Here is a 23741-nt window from a genome sequence, read left to right on the forward strand (position 1 = left end):
ACAAAAATAGACCTGCAGGAGTCGCAGGAACAGAATGTCGCTCTGAAAACGACATTGTCTCTCAGCGACAACGAGAAAAGTGAAAGAGAGGCTAAATTACTGAGTACTGTGTATGAGCTCACCACTTTGAGCAATGTGGTAGATGAATTACGTGCAGACTGTGAAAGTTGGAAAGGTGAAGCCCAACGTTTCCAGCAGCAGTTAAAGGAGAAAGAAGCCTGTGTGGCAGAATTACAGTCTCATTCCCAGAAACTAGCCAATGAGGTGAAGGCTCTTATGCAGGGAAAAGGAGATTGTGAACATAAGAGGGAAAAAGTAGAGGCACAGCTTCTGGAATCGCAAGTCAAGGTGTCAGAAGGTGACCGATTGTGTGCTAAGCTGTCAGAGAAGGCAAACCGACTGCAGGTTGAGTTGGACAATGTTACAAATCAGCTTTCTCAAGCAGACAGCAAATCTAGAGAAATTGCGGAAGATTTTTCTATCTTGGAATCGCAGCTGCAAGACACGCAGGAACTCTTACAGGAAGAGAGGTGTCAAAGGCTGAGTTTTAGCACAAAGCTCAAACAAATGGAAGATGAGAAAAATGGCTTCCTGGAACAATTAAAAGAGGAGGCGGAAGCAAAGAAAAACCTATCAGAGCAAGTCGCAACATTGCAAGCTCAGATAGCGGATATGAAAAAACGCATGGAAGAAAGCGTTGGTTCATTACAGTGTGTTGAAGATGTGAAAAAGAAGTTTGATCAGATGCTTGGTGAAGAGAAGACTGTGTCTGCAAAATATGCAGAAGAACGCGCACGTGCAGAAACGGAGGTGCGTGATAACGAGAGCAAAGCCCTGTTCTTGGCTCGCTCTTTGGAGGAAGCTCTAGAGTGTAAGGCTGAACTAGAAAGTGTTAAACAGCTGCGTACAGAAATGGAAGAATTGGTCAGCTCCAAGGATGATGTTGTGAAAAGCGTTAAGGAGCTAGAAAAGTCTAAGCGAGCCTTAGAACAGCAAGTAGAAGAGATGAAGATTCCGTTGCAGGAACTGGAAGAGGAATTCCAGGCAACAGAGGATCTGTCCCAAAGAGGGGATAGTGTGCCTGATGCAGTTTTTAAAAGGATCAGTGTTTTGGGGTCTGTCCTGAGTGAGCCTCAGAAATGTGACGACATGTGGCTTGAATCACCCCTTTGGAATAAACCGTTCCTTCAAAAACTTCAAGCATTGGAAAATGTATCATTAGAACTTCAGCAAACAAAGGAGCTGAGTAAGAAATGTGGTGATTTCTCAGTTCAGGCTGAAAACCTAGTGGAGAAAACTAAGGCTGTTGGTGAAAACGTGAAGCAAATGAATAAGTGCCTTTCAGGGAGTGTTTCCAAAATGGAACTGGTGAAAGACGGGTGGCAGAAGTTTGATCGTGATCTTGAGATGCATTCCATGTGGAATTCAGATAGAGAAAAAGAACTAGGTGACCTTGAGCGGTCAAATAGTTCAGCAGAAAGTGCATTGAAGAAACCTGTAAAAGAATGTGTTGCAGTTCCATGCTTCTTCACTGATGCAGAGAGGAGGTCTATAATGGATACCACCCAGATCGCTGGGTTCAACTGTGTTGTTGCCTTTGACCCCTATGTTGGTGGAAGGAAAGTTGATGATGTTCTGGTTGGCTACTTCTGTGAAGAGTTTGGCAAGAAATATAAACTGAATATCAAATCAAATAGTAGGCCTTTACTGCGACTCGCTCAGGAGGGCGAAAAGTTTAAGAAGTTGATGAGTGCAAATGCTTCAGATCTGCCTATGAATATGAAATGTTTGAATGATATTGATATCTCTGGGAAAAGGAACAGGGGTCACTTTGAAGAAATGTGTGACAGCCTGTTGTCTCAATTGGAAAATCCTCTGCACAGCATCTTAGAGCAAGCAAAGCTCAAGAAGGAAGATCATTCCCTTTTACAACAAAAAGTCAATGATTGTGTACAGCTGTATGGAGAGGCAACTCAAGTCACAGAGGGATGTCAAGAGTCCCTACTTGGAACAAAGCTTAGTGAAGCAAAGGTTCTCAAAGTTTTGTGGAAAACATTTATGGATTGCAGAGAGAGGCGTCTTAAGAATGTTGAAGACATTAAGACTAGCCCAATTGAGTTGCCTATGGATCACGGGCCTCCGTGGTGGATTGGACAGACGGTTATGAGGGACAAGCTGTCTGACATTTATGAGAAAGCTGTCAATGAAGATGACAGAAACGAGAAGGAGCCAAATTATGCCAAAAATGCAGTTGAAGAATGTGTATATGAGATGAGAGACAAACTGTGTGGCATTTATGAGAAATCTGTCAGTGAAGATGACAGAAACAGTTTCATCCGGAAGCTTGAGGATAATAGGAGGCTTATCAGTGAGTCAGCAGTGCCTGACACATGCGTGCCTGGAAATATGTGTCCCAACCCGAGGGTTGAAACAAGAGGGGGGGGGTATGTGACAGGAAGTCAGGTAAATCTGGGAATGTAGTCACTGAGAGGAGACACATTCCCACCTGCTTTGAAAAGTTCACTGATACTATAGGGTGTTGGCTGCAAAAAGAGCCAGCAGGAAGTTGAAAACCATTCAGCTGTTCAGAATGAGGAGATCAAGGCCTCTATAATTTGTCCAGAGAAAATCTATTGAGTGCTGCCTCCTGTCGCTGTGTGAGCTGGGAAGAGGAGGACAGACATACGTGTACCTCCCGACGCCGTGTGGGCATGGGAGAAGGACTGCTGCCGCCTGTCGCCGTGTGGGCTGGGAGAGGGGGACAGTCGGATGTGTGCCTCCCGACAAGCTGGTGAGCATGGGAGAAGACCCCCTACAGCGATGTGAAGCTAAGGAGGGTAACCACGAGTGAAGACGTCTCAAAGGTGAGAAGACAAAGTGTTCCATGTGAAGAGTGTGAAGAGTAAAGGATCCTGTTATAAATGAACATGTGCTGTGTGAAAGAAAACAAAGGGACATGTTCAATGGACAATGTTTGTGCTGTGTGAAAAGCAAACAAATGGACATTTGAGTGTCTGCTGTAGGATCAGCAGTGTCGGCCCAACAGTAGGTTGGGAAGACTTCTTAGGTAGGTTCCAGCGTGAGAAGGTAGCCGCCCACAGAGGCAAGGATTTATTTTGTCTTTTATTTTATTTTGGCTGTTTTGACGCTTGCAATTGTGTGAAGTAAATTGCATGAATAAATCAGTCTTGTTTTCAACCTCTGCTCGGCTATCTCTCTGTGAAAACGCACCCCCAAAGGGGTCACCCATACGCCTACCACCGAGCTAATCCCTTACAATATATATATATATATATATATATATATATATATTACACTGAACAAAATGATAAACGCAACACTTTTTTGTTTTTGCCCCCCATTTTTTATGAGCTTAACTCAAAGATTTAAGACAGTTTCTATGTACACAAAAGGCCCTTTTCTCTCAAATATTGTTCACAAATCTGTCTAAATGCCTCTTTTACACAGAGCGAAACGTATTGCGATCCGCTCCGGCACTTTTTTTTTTACGGACATGGATGACACTTGTGTCATCCGGTCCGTATGTCCGTTTATCATCCCATACGTATGCGGATGATATACGGACATAATGTATGTCTATGGGATTGCGGATGTCAGTGGATGACACCGCTGACATCCGATTTTGCGTCCTTTCCGTTTTTTAAACGGAAGAAAAATAGGGTTCTGTTCCTTTCCAAAAAACGGAACAGAATTGAAAGGACGCAAATCGGATGTCAGCGGATGGTCATCTGCTGACATCCGCAATCCCATTGACATGCATTATGTCCGTATATCACCCGCAAACGGATGGGGTGATATACGGACATACGGACATACGGAACGCGTATGTGAAAGAGGCATTAGTGAGCACTTCTCCTTTGCCGAGATAATCCATCCACCTCACAGGTGTGGCATATCAAGATGCTGATTAGACAGCATGATTATTGCACAGGTGTGCCTTGGGCTGCCCACAATAAAAGGCCGCTCTAAAATGTGCAGTTTTATCACACAGCACAATGCCTCAGATGTCGCAAGTTTTGAGGGAGCGTGCAATTGGCACACTGACTGCAGGAATGTCCACCAGAGCTGTTGCCCATGAATTGAATGTTCATTTCTCTACCATAAGCCGTCTCCAAAGGCGTTTCAGAGAATTTGGCAGTACATCCAACCGACCTCACAACCGCAGACCACATGTAACCACACCAGCCCCACATCCAGCATCTTCACCTCCAAGATCATCTGAGCCCAGCCACCCGGACAGCTGCTGCAACAATTGGTTTGCATAACCGAAGAATTTCTGCACAAATTGTCAGAAACCGCTTGTCGTCCTCATTTGCGTCTCCACCTGACTGCAGTTCATCGTCGTAACCGACTTGAGTGGGCAAATGCTCACATTCGGTGGCGCCTGGCACTTTGGAGAGGTGTTCTCTTCACAGGTGAATCCTTGTTTTCTTAGATCTTTGAGTTCAGCTCATGAAGAATGGGGGCAAAAACAAGTGTTGCGTTTTTATAATTTTGTTTAGCTTGCATGTATGTGTGTGTGTGTGTGTGTGTGTGTGTGTGTGTATATGTATATATATAATATACACGTTACCGTTCAAAAGTTTGGGGGGTCACCCAGACAATTTCATGTTTTCCATGAAAGCTCACACTTTTATTCATCAAATGAGTTGCAAAATGAATAGAAAATCTTCAGTGTCTTGGGAATTTTTTGCATGAAGTAGCCTTAATTTCTCAAAACAAGGATAGACTGTCGAGTTTCAGAAGAAAGCTTTTCTTTTTCTAGCCATTTTGAGAGTAAAATCAAACCCACAAATGCTGATGCTCCAGATACTCAACTAGCTCAAAGGAAGGCCAATTTTATAGCTTCTCTAATCAGCACAACAGTTTTCAGCTGTGCTAACATAATTGCACAAGAGTTTTGTAATCATCAATTAGCCTTTTAACACGATTAGCTAACACAATGTACCATTAGAACACAGGAGTGATGGTTGCTGGAAATGAGCCTCATTATTTATTTATCAATTAAGCAGGTAAAAGGTCTTGAGTTGATTCTAAGTGTGGTATTTGCATTTGGAATCTATTGCTGTGAACCTACATCATGCGTTCAAAGGAGCTGTCCATGCAAGTGAAACAGACCATTGTAAAGCTTCAAAAACAAAACCAATCCATCAGAGAGATAGCAGCAACATTAGGAGTGGCCAAATCAAAAGCGCTGGTGAGCTCAGCAGCTTAAAAAGGCCTGGACATCCAAAGAAGACAACAGTGGTGGATGATCGCAGGATCCTCTATGGTAAAGAACAACCCATTCACAACATCCAGACAAGTGAAGGACGCTCTCCAGGAGGTGGGAGTATCATTGTCAAAGTCTACAATCAAGAGAAGACTTCACGAAAGCAAATACAGAGGGTTCACCACAAGGTGCAAACCATTCATAAGCCTGAAGAATAGAAAAGCCAGATTAGATTTTGCCAAAAAACATCTAAAAAAAATAGCCAGACCAGTTTTGGAAAAGCATTCTTTGGAAAGATGAAACTATAAAAGTGCGGCGCCAATAATTAAATTAAAATAGCCGCGAATACGCCTTGACGGATCTTCCTTTTCTAGGGGATTGCCTGTTTGGAGCTACCCTGGATGACATCATTAAGAGTCTCACAGGGGGGAAGAGCACCTTTCTTCCGCAGGCTAGTAAGGGTAAGGAACCTCGTCAGAGACATGGCCTGTCCTCGGCTCATAGGACGTTTTTTCGTCCCTCAAGGTCGGCTGACAAGGGTTCAAAGCCTTTCAAGGCCTCTGCAGGAGGATCCAAGCGGCCTTGGTCTGGCAAGTCCAAAGCGGGTTTCTCCAGACCCGCAAACAAGGCTCCTTTTCCATGAAGGTGCGCCCTCACCCGTGCCTGTGGTGGGGGCGTCATCTTCCCTGATGCAAGACAAGTGGGTCCACGAAGATTGAGTTTTGTTCTTACCCTCCAGAATGGTTCTTTCCTTTCAATGTGCATCTGTCCCTGGACAGATTGCAAGCCCTCTTTGGGGCAGTGCAAGACCTGTTGCTTCAAGGGGTGGTTGTTCCGGTTCCAACTTTAGAACATTTTCAGGGGTTTTATTCAAACCTGTTCACCATCCCGAAGAAAGAAGGTAAGGTGCGTCCAATTCTGGATCTCAAGGCTCTAAACTGCTTTGTGCGGGTACAGAAGTTCATAATAGAGTCTATTCGGCGGTGGTGGCATCCCTGAATCAGGGGGATTTCCTTGCCTCTATCGGCATCAAGGATGCTTACTTACACATTACAATATGTGTCTATTACCAACGATTCCTCCGTTTTGCCGTGGGAGAGGAGAATTATCAGTTTGTGGCGTTACCGTTTGGTCTTTTCTGTTCCTCCGGGTCTTCACAAAGGTGTTGACCCTGGTGCTGGTATTGTTACGTTAGTGAGTGATCGCAGTGCTAAGCTACCTGGATGACCTTCTCCTACTGCTCTGATGGACAACGTGGACATCACTATACAGACTCTGAGGGAGTTTGGCTGTCTTCTGAATTATCAGAAATCTACTCTGGTTCCTTCCACACAACTGGACTATTTGGGTCTGACCGTGGACTCTGCTCTAGCTAGTGTTCCTTCCTATGGGCAAGCTCCAGAAGTTGCATGCTGCGATTCATCTCTTGCTGTCCAGGAGGTGGTCGTCCCTCCGGACTTGCTGCCGGTGCTGGGCCTGATGGTTTCTACCTTTTTTAAGGCGGTCCCATTGGCACAGTTCCATACAAGGTCCCTACAAAGGGAGATCTTGGCCGAATGGGACAAGTGTCCGAAGTCTCTGGACAATCAAATCCAACTGAGCCGAAAACAAAAAAGGGTCTGTGATCTGGTGGTTTCGCTCTGCAGCTCTTCACCAGAGCAAATCTTTTCTCCCCCTGTATTGGACACTGGTTACCACAGATGCCAGTCTGTCTCAGTGGGGAGGTAACCTGGGTCGGTACTCTGATTAGGGAGTTTGGACACTGGAAGAGTCAAGACGCCCAATCAATGTCCTGGAACTCCGAGTGATCATGCTTTACTTGTGTCACTAGACGGATTGCCTTCAGGGGTGTCTGGAGAAAATCCAATTGGACAACGCCATGGCCGTAGCTTATGTCAATCTCCAGGGTGGAACAAGAAGTGTATTGGCAGCTCTGGAGGTAGCCGGCATTCTTCAGTGGGCAGAACGGTTTGTTCCGCCCTCTCCATCGTGCACATTCCAGGGGTGGAAAATTGGCAGGCGGATTATTTCAGTCGGCAGGCGTTGGAACAAGGGGAGTGGTCCCTTCATCTGGAGGTATTTCATTAGCTGTGTCTCCAGTGGGGCACCCTGGAGGTGGATCTGTTGGCATCCCAGCTCAACCGGAAGGTGCACAGGTTTGTGGCACGGTCATGGGATTCGCTATCGGATGCTACAGACGCGCTGGTGCCAGTATCGTCTGATTTACGCCTTCCCTCCTCTGTCTTCTGCCGAGACTCTTGCACAGGATCCAGGCAGAGGGAGTCCGGTCATTCTAAATGGCCCCGGACTGGCCTCGCCGGTCCTGGTACGCCGACCTGGTAGGACCATATGTCGGCTTTGGCGGTCTTCTTTCAATGACCCTTGGCCACGCATTCTCTGGTGCGTACTTTTATTCAGGGGGTTCGAATTTTGACTCCACCAGTGCGGTCCCCACTACCGCCTTGGGATGTCAACTTGGTGCTTTCAGCTCTACAGAAGCCTCCCTTTAAAAATATTTGGGAGATTCCCCTGCTTGCGCTATCCCAGAAGGTGGCCTTCTTGGTGACTATCACCTCTGCACGCAGGGTGTCGGAATTGGCGGCGTTGTCTTGTCGTTCTCCTTAATTGGTGGTCCACAAAGATAAGGTGGTTCTTGCTCCTGTCCGTCTTTCCTTCCAAAGGTTGTCTCTGATTTCCATCTGAATGAGGACATTGTGTTACCTTCCCTGTGTCCCAGGCCAAAATATTCTAAGGAAATTGTGTTTCATTCCCTGGATGTGGTTCGGGCTATTCGTAGCTGCCAGGTACACCTGAAGTCTTTTAGGAAGTCAGACTCACTGTATGTGCTTACGGATGGGCCTCGAAAAGGACTATCTGCTTCATCTGCAACCATTTCTAGATGGAGACTGTGACTCAGGCCTTTTTGATTAGGGGTCAGGTTCCTCCTTTCCCTGTGAAGGTGCACTCTATATGTGGGCGCTCAGTGCTTCTTGGGTGTTCCGTCATCACGTGTCAATAACGCTTTTTTCTTACTACATGTTTCGGACATCAGCTGTAGAGCATTTCTTCATGGGGTATTATTATTATTTTACAGGATTTATATAGCACCAACAGTTTACGCAGCGCTTTAAAATTAAAAGGGGCACAACACAATTTACAATACAGTTCAATACAAAAGGAATAGGAGGGCCCTGCTTATGGAGCTTACAATCTAAAGGGAGGGGGAGGTGGTACAAATGGTAGTGGCTGCGGGGGATGATCTGATGGAGGGACTCAACTGCAGATCCTAGGTTGAGGTGGGGTTGGGTTGAATAAGTGTGTATTCAAGGATCGCCTAAAGGCAGACAGGGTAGGAGCTGATCGGACATACTGGGGCAGGGAGTTTAAGGATGGGAGAGGCTCTGGTTGGTGATGTAGCTGGGAGTGATGTGGGGTGTATGGCCTTGTATGCTGTGGTTAGTATTTTGAATTTTATACAGTGGGGTAGTGGAGGCTAGTGAAGAGTTTGTCAGAGAGAGGAAGCAGTCACGGATCGGTTAGTAAAGTGGATTAATCTGGCAGCAGCATTCATGATAGACTGAAGGGGGGGATAGCCTGTGTAAAGGAAGGCCAGTGAGGAGCTGTGTCCGTCAATGAACATCAGAGAAATGGATTTCATTGCAAGTCTCCCTCCTTTAGGCGATCCTTGAAAACACACTTATTCAGGGAAGCCTACCCCACCTCCACCTAGGATCTGTACCTCCATAAGATCATCCCTCGCAGTCACTACCTTTTGTACCACCTCCCCCTCCCTTTAGATTGTAAGCTCCATGAGCAGGGCCCTCCTATTCCTTTTGTATTGAACTGTATTGAAAATTGTGCAGTCCCCCTTTTTATTTGTGAAAAGCTGCGTAAATTGTTGGCACTATATAAATCCTGTATGATAATAATACCCCATGAAGAAATGCTCTACAGCTACATACCATCTTTGGTATCCGTTGGAGGAATAGTGCCCTGTCTTTGGTATCAATGGGAGGAATAGTGCCCCATCATTGGTGTCAGTGGGAGGAATAGTGCCTCATCATTGGTTTTAGTTGAAGGAATAGTGCCCCATCATTGGTATCAGTTGGAGGAATAGTGCCCCATCATTGGTATTATTTATTGGTGTCAGTGGGAGGAATAGTGCTTCATCATTGGTTTTAGTTGAAGGAATAGTGCCTCATCATTGGTTTTAGTTGAAGGAATAGTGCCCCATCATTGGTATCAGTTGGAGGAATAGTGCCCCATCATTGGGGTCAGTGTAAGTTATAGTGTCCAGTCATTGGTGTCAGTGGGAGGAATGGTGCCCTATCATTGGTGTCAGTGGGAGGAATAGTGCCCCATTGTTGCTGTCAGTGAGAGGAATACTGCCCCATCATTGGGGTCAGTGGAAGGTATAGTGCCCCATTCATACATTCTAGGAATATATATGATAACATTTCTGATTTAACTAGTAAAAAAAAAAAAAAGAAGTTTTGGCTAGGCATACACTTCAAATCTGTATCTTTTATAGCCGTGGCTTGTTCAAGCTGCATGGCGATCCTCTTCATCCTTGCTTTGCTTACTTAGTAAGCCACTAGCTCTTCACTAGTATGCAGACTGTGAGTTCTATTTTCACTGGTCGCATGCTTGTTCTGGGTCAGTGGCAGTGAAAAGAGAATGGAGCCTGCAGCTGCTCCGTGGACCTTAATTGGAGATGATAAAAATCCAAAGTGTGGTAATGAATACAGCAGTCTGTCTATAATACTGTGCTTGATGTTTAAATACAACAAAGTCCTCCCCGGCAGCAAGCTTCCAGCTATTTATAAAGACTCTCAGATCACCGCGATGAAAACAAGACCCCATAGGATGGCCCTTGGGCCCCTGCAAAGCGCTTCTGTGGTTCACCAACAATTTGGGAGGACATCGCTCTTATCTGATGTTAAAATAGATGTAAACACCAATCACTGAAAATTCATTTAAAGTGATACTAGACATACAATGTTTAATTGCCATCATCTCTTCTCTGTATTAATAAAGATCAAGTGGTTGTAAACGTTCGATTTATTATTTTTTTTCTTAAATGACAATCATGCTTGTACTTACCTGCTCTGTGTAATGAGGAAATAGAAAGTGGGGTGATAGAATTTTATATTGGTGCCGACAAAGGACATTATAATTTTTTTGTTAAAATCAACAAATTTTATTTGTGTACAACATTACAGTATAAAAAGATCCATAAGGACATAAAGAACACAACTTAATCCCTCCTTGATGGTTTCTGCACCCCCAGCATTGGGGTCCCCTCTACCTGGGAAGATAAATTAGTGTAGTGTAATGGTTTTGCACCGAGCAGCCCTGATTCTCCCCTTCAGGGTCCCCCGCTGGCGCTCCATGCCCCTCCTCTTCTTGGGTCCCCTGCCAGTGCTTCATGCCCCTCCTCTTCTGGGGTCCCCCGCCGGCGCTCCACGCCCCTCCTCTTCTGGGGTCCCCCACCGATGCTCCATGCCCCTCCTCTTCTTGGGTCCCCCGCCGGCGCTCCATGCCCCTCCTCTTCTTGGGTCCCCCGCCAGTGCTTCATGCCCCCTCCTCTTCTTGGGTCCCCGCCAGCGCTCCATGCCCCTCCTCTTCTTGGGTCCCCCGCCAGTGCTTCATGCCCCTCCTCTTCTGGGGTCCCCCACCGGCGCTCCACGCCCCTCCTCTTCTGGGGTCCCCCGCCGACGCTCTATGCCCCTCCTCTTCTGGGGTCTCCCGCCGGCGCCCCATGCCCCTCCTCTTCTGGGGTCCCCCGCCGACACTAAATGCCCCTCCTCTTCTGGGGTCCCCCCTCGGCGCTCCATGCCCCTCCTCTTCTGGGGTCTCCCGCCGGCGCTCCAGGCCCCTTCTTTTCATGGGTTGCCCCCACGGAAAGCCGCCTTCCAAGTCCCGCTGCTGCGTCCATTGACACAGACAGTGGGACTCGACACTGCCCCCCCGTTCCTGTGTCACTGCTTTTGATTGACAGCAGTGGGAGCCAATGGCTAACAATCTGTCCAATGAGGAGAGAGACAGCAGCTGGAGCTGCTGGACTCATGCACATCACTGGATCGGGCTCTGGTAAGAAAAAAGGGGGTCTGGGGGATCCTGCAGCACAGAAGGTTTTTCACTTTAATGCATTGAATGTATGAAGGTGAAAACGTTAAGGCTTTACAACCACTTTAATATAAAAAAAAATCATCTGAGTACCTTATTTACCACCTTCCCAACCGCCCGCCGCACATTTACTGCAGCAGGCTGGCTCTCCTGCACGGACCGACTTAGTCCTACGTCGGTCGTGTGCGTGGTGCTAGGCAGCGGGGATCCACGATCGCTACCCGCTGAGAGAAAAGGGCAGTCCGCTGTTGTAAACACAGATGACCATTCTCTCTGAAATGATCACAGAGCGCCTGTGATCCTTCTATACAAGTCCATCCCCCCCACAGTTAGTAAACACTCCCCTAGGCTCACACTTAATCCTTTGATCACCCCTGCGTTAACCTCTTCCCTGCCAATGTCATTATTACAGTAACAGTGCATATTTTTAGCTCTAATTACTGTAGTAATGTCACTGGTCCCCCCAAAAGTGTCAAAAATGTCAGTTAGAGGTCCGATCTGTCCGCCGCAATGTCGCAGTCCCGCTAAAAATTGCCGCCATTACTAGTAAAAACAAAAAAAAATAAAAAATACATCAATCTTTCCCCTAGTTTGTAGATGCGATAGCTTTTGCGCAAACCAATAAAATTACGCTTAATGCGATTTTTTTTTTTTTTTTACCAAAAATATGAAGCAGAATACAAATTGGCCTAAAAGGATGAGAAGTTTAGATTTTTGATTATTTTTTTTTTTTTTGGAATGTTATATAGCAGAATGTGAAAAATATTATTTTATTTTCAGAATTGTCACTCTTTTTTTTGTTTGTAGTGCAAACAATAATCGCACAGGTGATCAAATCCCACCAAAAGGAAAGCTCTATTTGTGGGGAAAAAAGGACATCAATTTTATTTGGTACAGCGTTGCACGACCGCACAATTTTCCGTTAAAACAACGCAGTGCCGAATCGCAAAATAATGGCCTGGTCATTAAGGAGGCAAATCCTTCCGGTCCAGAAGTGGTTAATCATTGCTGTTCAGAGGTCACATGACGTTCCCCCATGTCTTTCCAATCCTCGGGAAAGTCCCGGGGGAAGAGTTTCTAGCACTCAATTGATGTATGAATCTGTGTCTGCACAACGGTGATTGGTGCTGTGCCGGTCACATGACATCAAAAAAGCCTTTTCAGAATAGAGAATAAAAATAAAATTAGCAATGTGTTTTCAAGCTTTATACAAATCTATATTTTACCGCAAATGTTTATTATTTTTTTGCAATAACACGATGTAGGTGGAGATTAAGGCCCCGTTCACATAGGGGCGACGCTACTTCGCACCGCAACCTCCGAGGTCGCGGTGCGAGCAGCGCGCCGCGACCTCGGAGCGGCCGCCACGGACTTCATAACATTGAAGTCTATGGCGGTCGCCTCCTGGTCGCCCCAAAGAAGCTCCGGACCCTTTTTCTAAGTCGGAGCGACTTGTGTCGCTCCTATTAGAACGGGTCCGCAGCTTCCCTATGGGAGGCGACCTGTGAGGCGACCAGGTCGCCTCAGCGTGAACCGGGACTAAGGCTACGTTCATATCTAGGCGTTGCTTTTTTCTTTTTCATGCGTTTTTGTGCACCCGTTTTTAGGTTGACAAGTGACCAATGATGGTACAGACACCAGTCAGTGTCCCTGATCACTGCCACATCAGTTATATGACGAGGCTATACTGAACTGGTGACCGTATGTAAAATTAAAGCCAAAAACTGTGATACTTATTTTTTTCTTTTAATTTTCCAAAAAATTATGACAAAAAAATTAGAAAGTCAAAAACCCACCATGCCTCTTACTAAATTCCTTGGACTGTTTACTTTCTCAAAAGGGATCATTTGGGGGATATTTCTACTGTCCTGGCAATTTCAGGCCTCAAATGAAATGAGTCCGTCAGTACATCAGGATTGATCAATTTTCAGATATATACCATAGTTTGTGGACTCTATAACTTTCCTATATACTAAATAATACTGATTTGGTTTATTTTCACTGAAGAAAAGTAGCAGCATACATTTTGGGGTAAATCTATGAGGAACAATTATTTATTTGCAAAATCTTTGATCAGAAGCAAAGAAAAGAGCCGGTTTCTTTTGACAATTTTCAGTCTTTTTTTAGTTTATTTAGCAAAAATTTAAAAACCGAGCGGTAAATAAATACCATAAGCCTCCGTTCACATTAGGTCGCTCCGACTTAGGGGGCGACCTGTGAAGTCGCGTGCAGCACGACTTGCACGGACTTCACATAATGGAAGTCAATGCAAGTCATACCAGTGTGAATGCGGTCTAAAAAGAAAAAGCTCTTGTTGTGTGAACAAAATTATAAAAACATAGTGACCGCACAATTGTCAGTCAAAATGCGACTGAAAGCTGAAATTGGCCTGGTCAGGAAGGGGGGGGGGGGGGGTGTAAAAGTTCCCAGTATTGAAGTGGTTAACCAATTGACCTCCAGAAGATTTACCCCCCCTTCATGACTAGGCTGTTTTTGATTTTCAGCACTGCACTACTTTGACAATTGCGCGGTCATGCAACACTATACCCAAACATAATTTATTTTTTATTTTTTTATTTTTTTCAAACGAATAGAGCTTTCTTTTGGTGGTATTTGATCACCACTGGGTTTTTTATTTTTTGCGCTATAAACAGAAAAAGACTGAAATGTTTTTTTTTTGTTTTTTGTTTTTTTTAAACAATATTTTTTTTCTTTCTGCTTTAAAACATATCCAAAAAGTAATTTTTTTAAATTTTTATAAATTCTGGCCAAAATGTATTCTGCTACATGTTTTTTGGTAAAAATCACAATAAGTGTAGATTGGTTTGCATGAAAATTTATAGCACCTACAAAGTATGGTATGTATACTGGAATTTTTATCTTTTTACTACTAATGGCGGCGATAGTGCAGCTGACAATCTGACACTAACGAACGCTGGGGGGAACTGACTAACTGCCAGTGACACTAATACAGTGATCAGAGAGAGAGAGACCTTATGCTGTGGCTTATTTTCCAGAAGTGATCTTTAACACAATTCATAGAACTGTGCACAAACTTCCATGTAATATATGTTGCGACCCATTCTATCCTGCGGACACTTTGCTGAATCCATCTGACTGTATTTTCTCCTCTGCTCAGGGTTCTTTGCGGTTGATGTTTGAAGAGGACAATGGCCAAGGGCCCCTGGAGCTGTCTGTCAAGCAAGTAGCCAGCGTTGTGAAGTCCAGTAATGTGAAGGTAAGGCGCAGACCTCGCACATTGTGTATATTATAGAACTGAAATAATATGGTGATGAAGAAATACATTTTCCCTATAACTACCTTTTGGCCCCTCAAAAAACGGAACCTTTGGCAGTGTGCTGGCAAGATCTGCCTGAAGCCAACCTTGGATTAGGGTTGGCCAATTATTCCATGCTGGAAATAAAAAGAGAAAAGAGGCGCCTCTAAGTGTAGACTTTAGTACATTTATTGAGATGTAATAAAACACTTACATCGATTCAAGATTAAAAATGGTAGGTGGGCACTATCCTGAGTGGTCCAGGGTGAGAGTGTCCGTCATCCTGTGGACGCCGCCATCGGAAACAGTGTCCCCTCTTCACTGTTATGCCGGCAATAGCGGTTGATGGAGTAGGAGTGGGAATGAGTCTTGAAATGCAAACCAGACGAAACCGAGGCTTGGAGAGTGGGGAACTCCGGTGTCGTGAATAGATGACGTCACAAAGCTGCGACGCGTTTCTGAGCGTGCTTGCTGCCGATGTATAGGCAGCCGCGCTCCTTCTTCATGCCTATCCATCGGCAGCAAGCACGCTCAGAAACGCGTCGCAGCTTTGTGATGTCATCTATTCACGACACCAGAGTTCCCCGCTCTCCAAGCCTCTGTTTCATCTGTTTTGCATTCCAAGCCTCATTCCCACTCCTGCTCCATCCACCGCTATTGCCGGCATAACGGTGAAGAGGGGACACTGTTTCCGATGGCGACGTCCACTGGATGACGGACACTCCTACCCTGGACCACCCAAGATGGTGCCCACCTACTATTTGTAATCTTGAGCCGATGTGAATGTTTTATTACATCTCAATAAATGTACTAAAGTCTACACTTAGAGGCGCCTCTTTTCTCTTTTTACTTCCAGCTCTTTTGGAACCTTTGGCTTATTGGTTAATTTGATAGCAGTCCTACATGTTGGACTTTACCATGCATGGACTATTATAAACTTTTTCTAAATTGAGTGGCTGATGCGCCTGATTTATGTTTTCCAATTGTACCATGCTGCTCAAGATGCTACATTAGGTATATAGTCTCCGTCTTCGCCACCCTGCTCCAGCATGCAGTAGATGTATAGATGTATTTACCCAACTCATTACTGGGCACTTTCACCCCCTTCCTGCCCAGGCCCAGTTTTCAACTTTCGGTGCTGTTACACTTTGATTGACAAATGCGCGGTCATGCAACACTGTACCCAAATGCATTTTTTATCACTTTGCACACACACCTAGAGCTTTTTTTTGGTGATATTTAATCACCGCTGTTTTTTTTTTTTATGTTTTGCTAAAACTAAAAAAGATACATTTTTTTAAAAGGTTTTTCTTAGTTTCTGTCTGAAAATTTTGTAAATAAGTAATTTTTCCCCTATACTGATGTACGCAGATGAGGCTGCACTGATGGGCACTGATAGGCTGCACTGATGGGCACTCATAGGTGGCACAGATGGGCACTAATGAGGAGGCAATAATATGCAGCACTGATAATCACTGGTAGGTGGCACTGAAAGGCAGCACTGATTGGCATCACTGATGGGCACAGGCTGGTGTCACTGATGGGCATAGAGTGGCATCACTAATGGACATTTTTGGGGCTGCATTGTAATCAGGGCACTGATATTCAGTGCCCTGATTACCTTTACACACCTCTTCTGTGAGGAGATCTGTGCATCGCTGATCAGTTATCCTCACCCCACACTGTTGTTTACATGTGACTGGCTGTGATTGGACACAGTCGATCACATGGGTAAAGAGCCACGGCTCTTTGCTGAGATCAGGGTTGCACCATGTCCCAGTGACAGGGTGCGCCCGCTGCTAAACTAGGCCAGCGTCATATGACATTGTCCCAGAACAAGAGCCACCCCGCTCCACCGTCATTTGTCTATACGGCGGGTGGGAGGTGGTTAAAGAAAAATTCCAGGTGTGGATATTTTCTACATGGTTACTGTTCATCTTGGACCAGTGTAACTATATGTATACCATACCTGGCAGATGCCACTGGATGCTGGAAATCTCTGTAGTTGACACCGCTACTCCAGTGATCTCCACTTGTTTCTGGGTCCCGTGCTGAGGAGCTGCCCTGCTGCACTGTGAACACAGGAGGCGCCATTCAGAGAATGCTTTCCATTTCCCAAATTAATGCAAAGCGTTCCCTGATTGGTGGCTAGTCGGGGTGCTGATGTCATGCTTTCTACCTCATCCAATCAGAGAATGCTTTGCATTTATTCAGAAAATATACAAGATTCCCTGAAAAGCGTCCGTGCCAAGCGGCCGACCTCCTGTGTTCAGTAAGCAGAGATGAGGCTGCTTGGCAAGGAGGGACATAGCAGCAAGAGGAAAAGAGGTTTCATCTCCAAATAAGGAAAGGTTTCTTCACAGAAAGAGCTGTGAAAATGTGGAATAGACTCCCTCCAGAGGTGGTTCTGGCCACCTCAGTGGTTTGCTTTAAGAAAGGCCTGGATTGTGTCCGAGGTGTACATACTATAACTGGGTACTAACATTTATAGGTAAAATAAATAAACCATAAATAAACCAGAATCCCCCCTGTATGGGTGGGACTTTAAAAGCAACCAAACATTAAAAGTAGTAAAATCGTATATTTATTCAATCATATTAAAATCAAGTACAATGAAATAGTGAAATAAATAGTACAAAACACCTTAATTTTAAGTAAATCAAATAATACCACGGCTTGAAATAGGTGATCAAGGAAGAGTCCAGACTACAGATGTCCTGGAGCTCCAAGCGATTAGACTGTGCCTGCAACTTTGGACGGATCGTCTCCAAGGATATCCAGTGTGCATTCAATCAGACAATGCCACGGCCGTGGCTCATGTCAATCACCAAGGGGGCACAAGAGGTGTCCTGGCGGCTCTGGAGGTAGCCAGGATTCTCAGGTATGCAGAACGTTTCGTTTCAGCCCTTTCTGCTATACACATTCCCAGATTGGAAAACTGACAGGCGGATTACCTCAGTCGGAAGGCGTTGGACCAGGGGGAATGGTCTCTTCATTTGGAGATGTTTCATCAGTTGTGTCTCCAGTGGGGCACCCCCGAGGTGGATCTGTTGGCATCTCGGCTCAACAAAAAGGTACAGAGGTTCGTGGCACGGTCACGGGATCCTCTGGCGGACACCACAGGCACGCTGGTGGCCCAGTGGGGTCAGTATCGTCTGATTTACGCCTTTTCCTCCTCTCAAGCTTCTGCCCAGATTTCTACGCAGGATCAAGGCAGAAGGGATTTTGGTCATCTTGGTGGACCTGGACTGGCCTCGTGGGGCCTGGTACATCCATCTGGTGCGGCTGGTCACTGAATTTCCTTGAAAGCTTCCTCTCAGGGAGGATCTGCTGTCCCAAGGACCAATCTTCCATCCTGCTTTACAGTCGCTGGCTTTGATGGCTTGGCTGTTGAAAGCCAGGTGCAGAAGGATAGGGGTTTATCTGAATCAGTGATTCTAATGCTGTTAAAAGCTTGGAAATCTACTTCTAGGAAGAAAGCTAGGAAATCTACTTCTAGGAAGATCTACCATCGTACGTGGAAGACGTACATTGCATGGTGTGAGTCTCTTGGGGTTCATTCTCGGTGGCTCGTATCTTGACCTACCTTCAACAGAATTTGGCCTTGAGTACCATCAAGGGCCAGGTGTCGGCTTTGGTGGTCTTCTTCCAAACGACCCTTGGCCACACACTCCCTGGTGCGTACCTTTCTTCAGGGTGTCTGACGTTTTGTTCCTCCAGTGCGGTCTCCGTTGCCGCCTTGAGACCTCAATTTGGTGCTTTCGTCCTCCAGAAAGAAGCCTCCCTTTGAGAATTTTCAGGAGATTGCCTTGCTTACGCTGTCTCAGAAGGTGGCTTTTTTTGGTGGGTGTCGGAAACTGGCGGCATTATCCTGTCATTCACTTTACTTGGTGATTAAGGAGGTTCTTCGCCCCTGTCCCTCGTTTCTTCCAAAGGTTGTCTCCGATTTCCATTTGAATGAAGACATTGTGTTGCCTTCCCTGCGTCCCAGGCCAAAACATCCTAAGGAAATTGCCCTGCATGCCTTGGATGTGGTTCGGGCAATTAGGGTGTACCTGGCAGCTATTGAGTCTTTTAGGAAGTCAGACTCTCTATTTTTGCTTATGGATGGGCTTTGGAAAGGGTTGACTGCTTCCTCTGCAACCATTATCAGATGGATCGGACAGACGGTTATCAGGTCTATTCCATCAAGGGTCAGATTCCTCCTTTCCCTGTCAAGGCGCATTCTACTCGGGCCCTCAGTGCCTCCGTCTTCAGGCGTTGGTGACGCAGGTTTGCAAGGCAGCCACCAGGTCATTGGTGCACACTTTCACAAAGTTCTATAAAGTGTGGTGGCAGCTGCAGATGATTCTTTTGGCTGCAAGTTTTGCAAGCTGCTGTTTAGAGGACCTGGTCCTCTTTGAGGGTGTATTGTTTTTGTCAGGTGGTCTCAAGTTTGTTTTGGTTGAGCTCCTGTTGCCTGGTTGGCTACTGTTTAGCCTTGGGAATTTTTTGCTGTTCCCACCCCCCATGTTTAACACTGCTTTGGGGTGTCCCAATGATTAGGAAGATCAGTAGCTGTGTCCGTCACTGAACGAAAGAGAAAATTAGATTTATGACTTACCCTAAAATCCATTTATCTGATGTTCGACCGACACAGCACCCACCCCTCTGTGGAGTTGTATTTTCTTCTGACACTGCTTGTAACAAAGCTGAGTCACTATAGCAGAGAGGGGGAGTATATCCCCTGGGACTGCCCATAGGCATAGCCAGACTTTATTTTTTTTTTCTGCCTAGTGTCCTACTCCTGTAAGGGGCAGTATAACCCAATGGTTAAGAAGATGAGGAGCTATGTCCTGCCAATGAACATCAGAGAAATGGGTTTTATGGTAAGACGAAAATCCCATTATTGCAGAATATACAGCTTCACGCTACATAACTAAGCTCCATTTCATGCTGAATAAACTTAAATAGAAACCTATCTTTAAATAGATTTTTACTCCAAAAGCATTTAATTAAAATAAATTTGATAAAAATCAAAAAATTCTGATTTAAATTTAAAAAATCTGATTTTTTAAAAATTGTTTTTAAAAAAATCATTGGTTTTTATCTACCCTGCTTCCTGGTCCTTAGATGTCGCAGCTGCATTCGTTTTCTCTTTTCACATTTTTTTCCTTTACGTTTTAACCTGGTAATCCTGCTATTAACTCACTTACTGTCTTGTGGTGGCAACCATACTGAGCAGCTTTGTCACCCTAGGACAAAGGAGCATGATAGGACTACATAACACCTCCTTCTCTCCTCCATAGAAAATTCTAACGGATAGGTTAGATCAGTTATCAGCTCACATGACTTGTGGTTGGATGAACAGCTACTTGTGAAACCGATATGATAAAACCTGTGCAATGGTATGTTCTTGACCTCCAGAAGATTTACCCCCCTTCACGACCAGACCATTTTTTTACTATACAGCACTGCGTTTTTTTAACTGATAATTGCGCGGTTGTGTGATGTTGTACCTAAATAAAATTTTCCCCACAAATAGAGCTTTCTTTTGGTGGTATTTGATCATCTCTATGGTTTTTATTTTTTGTGCTATAAATAAAAAAAGACCAACAACATTTTGAAAAAAACAATTCCCAATAAAAGAAAAAAATAATGAAAATATAAAATTTGTTCATCAATTTAGGCCAATATGTATTCTGCTACATAATTTTGGTTAAAAAAAAAAAAAAAAATTCCAATAAGCGTATATTGATTGGTTCGTGCAAAAGTTATAACGTTTACAAACTATGGGATATTTTTATTTACTTTTTATACTAGTAATGGCGGCAATCAGCGACTTATAGCCAGACTGCGATATTGAAGCGGACAAATCAAACACTAACTGACAATTTTTGGGGACCAGTGACACCAATACAGTGATGATCAGTGCTAAAAATATGCACTGTCACTGTACTAATGACTCTGGGTTAACTGTGTTCCTAACCTGTGCTTGTGTACTGTGTGGGAGGTGCTTTTACTAGGGGGAAGGCATTGATCCATCTTCCTGCTTTGCAGAAACACAGGATCCATGCCTTCCCTACTGACAGAACACCAGTCTGCCTTGTTTACATATTGCTGTTCTGGCTCTCTGCCTGATGATCAGCAGGTGCCGGTGGAGTTTGAGTCTACAGTACCCATCGATCAGCTCCTACTGTGTCTTATCAGAGTAGGATCAGGTTGCCGGCGGCACGCGTGCGCTCCCCAGACCCGGAAGTGTTGTATTAAGTACTAGGTAGGTGATTCGGTGTTCTGCCAAAAACTCCAACTTGCCGAGAACTCCAACTACGTCATCAAGAATAATTGGAGATTTCGACCATTTGGTGTTTTCATAGAAAAACCGGCAGCCAATACACTCCGGCCCACGCTATAATGAGTGGACATTGTTAATCCGCCTGCTAGTAACCAAAAACATGGCCGCCTCTAAGGTGGTGACAACTAGCGGGCGGACTAACAATTTCCACTCATTATAGCGTGTACCGCACTGTAAAGGCTGCCTCAATGGGCAAGTTTGTCTGGGATGCTCGTGGTTGCTGCGCACACCCATTGACCTCGATGGACAAGTTTGACAGTTAACCGCTTGCCGACCCCCGCGCGACTATTTACTGCGGCGGTCAGCCCCTCACAGGCAAAGCAACGTAGTACTAGGCTCTAGGGAGTGAGCGCGCGCCGCCGGAGGCGTGCTCCCGCGCGGTTACGGACCCCCCCGAGTGTGCCCGGTGGACATCCGCCGGGCACTCGCGATCGTCCTTTACACCGGAAGAAAGGCAGGCGGCTAATGTAAACACAGCCGCCTGTCATTCTCCCCTGTGTAAGAATGGTGATCAAACGGTTCTACTATGTAGGACCGTTGATCACTGTTCTTACACCTCAAGCCACAGCCAATCACAGATAGAAACACGCCCCTAGGACACACTTAACCCCTCCCTCTCCAATACAGTGAACTCCTTCACTGCCAGTGTCATTTTTACAGTAAGAGTGCATATGTATAGCACTGATTACTGTAGTAATGTCACTGGTAACCCCAAAAATGTCAGTCAAGGGTCCGATCTGTCCGCCCCAATGTCGCAGTCCCGCAAAAAAAAAAATCACAGATCGCCGCCATTACTCTTTAAAAAAAAAAACAACAAAAATGACAAAAATCTTTCCCTTTGTTAGTAAACGCGATAACTTTTGCGCAAACCAATCAAAATACGCTTTTTGCGAATTTTTTTTTTTTTTTTTTTTTTTTTTTACCAAACATATGTAGCATAAAACAAATTGCCCAAAAATGTTAAAAAATTTTGATTTTTACATTTTTTTGGGGGGAATTTCATATAAAAAATTTGAAAAATATTGTTATTTTTGCAAAATTGAGGCTCTTTTTTTGTTTATAGCGCATGATCAAAAAATCGCTCAGGTGATCAAATACCACCAAAAGAAAGCTCTGTTTGTGGGAAAAAAAGGACGTCAAATTCTAACAATGTTTGAGTTGGTGTCATTTTGTCCCCCTCCTATGTGTTTGGCCCTATCAAAGCGTCCCAAATCAATGTCACACCGACAGTTGGGTTGCAGACAACAATACTCCGACCCTCAGGGATCGCTGCGATAAAAGGATTGAGGAACCGCGCTCTACGGATTACCATGACAAAAGTAACTGCTCGCGGCTCCGTCCTCCGGTGACCCAATCTCGCTCCGAAAGAGACGTTTAGGAGTTTGCGAGGTTAATGGGTGCGGGTGTGGAGTGATTTGTGTCTGCTGCGGGAGCCTCGTACCAAGAACCTGGCGCTCTGCCACCATCGCCTGCGCACTGCCATCAGCCACCCACTACCGCGGCTTCCCCCAACCCACTAATCGCCCATCTGTTCCTGAAAACAAGACGCCTCTCACTCACTCGTCAGACCCTCATAAGTGGATTATGTGGAGTTCCACAAACGCCAGAACATCCTGCAAAGAATCCTATTAACCCTAATTACCCAGGATCCCGCTTTTCTACAACCGTTCAGCATGTTCAGTCTTTGAAGATTGCTTCTGCTCTTACACTGTACAATGTTCAATTATAGCGCTATTAAACCCCAAAGCAAACATTTATTATATTGCAGATTATTAGTTCTTAGGTGTGGTGGCTGCATTCGTTTTTTCTTTTTTAGGCTTTCTTTTCTTAAGGCTCCATTCACACCTGAGCGTATCATTTTCAGGCAATGTTTGAGCGTTTTTCAGGTGTTTTTTGGGCATTTTTCAGGTGTTTTTTGTGCATTTTTCAGGTATTTTTTGTGCATTTTTCAGGTGTTTTTTGGGCATTTTTCAGGTGTTTTTTGGGCATTTTTCAGGTGTTTTTTGGGCATTTTTTAGGCGTTTTTTGTAGTGATCGACCAATATCATTTTTTTATTACCAATATTTTGGTCATCGCATATCGGTAGTGGCCGATATTTTTGTACATTAAAAAATGTTTTGTTTTTTTTTTAATTTATTTTTTTATTATTATTTTTTTTTTTACAGGTACTGTTGTGGAGGGAGCTGGGGGGTCTAAAAGACCCCAAGCCCCTCCTCTGCACATAAAAGCATTCAAAATGCCAAGTTTGGCTGTTTTTGAATGCTGTCTTTTTTTTTTAATCTGGCGTCAGTACCCGGAAGTCATAATGACATAATTTCCGGGTTTTTACATGGAGACCCGATCAGAGCCGAATGCGGCTTTGATCGGATCTTCTCTTTGGCGGCCGTGCAGGTAGAATGCCCGGGTCTCCCGGTGGGATGGGAGACCCAGGCGAGCCACGGAAGGTGGTGGTGGGGGGGGGGGATACGTCCCCTCCCGCTCCCGCTCCTGCTCCTGCTCCTTGTAATGACAGCCGAGCTGCTTCTCAGCCGCATTGGTTGTCATTACAAGACAGCCGACCGTCGGCTATGGACGCCGGTACCGGGGCGATGCCTCTAGCTGCAGGCATCACTCCGGTACGGCACTTTCCTGAAATATCAGCAATATCGGTAACCTCCGGGGCCAATTCCGATATATCGGGGAAAGTGCATATCGGCAGTTGATATATCGGGTTTGCCAATAATCGGTCGATCCCTCGTTTTTTGGGCATTTTTCAGGTGTTTTTTTC

General features: G+C 45.1%; 1 protein-coding gene across 1 annotated transcript in view; it reads left to right on the top strand.

The window, feature by feature from the left end:
* Positions 1–23741, top strand: part of C2CD2 (C2 calcium dependent domain containing 2) — a 184781-nt gene that overhangs the window by 31438 nt on the left and 129602 nt on the right. The window contains exon 2 of the mRNA XM_082246288.1: positions 14502–14600. Coding sequence (XP_082102414.1) covers positions 14502–14600 — 99 coding nt within the window. The remainder of the gene's footprint in view (positions 1–14501; positions 14601–23741) is intronic.

Source organism: Pelophylax lessonae (assembly GCF_965119305.1).
Source record: "Pelophylax lessonae genome assembly, chromosome: 2".
Taxonomy (NCBI): domain Eukaryota; kingdom Metazoa; phylum Chordata; class Amphibia; order Anura; family Ranidae; genus Pelophylax; species Pelophylax lessonae.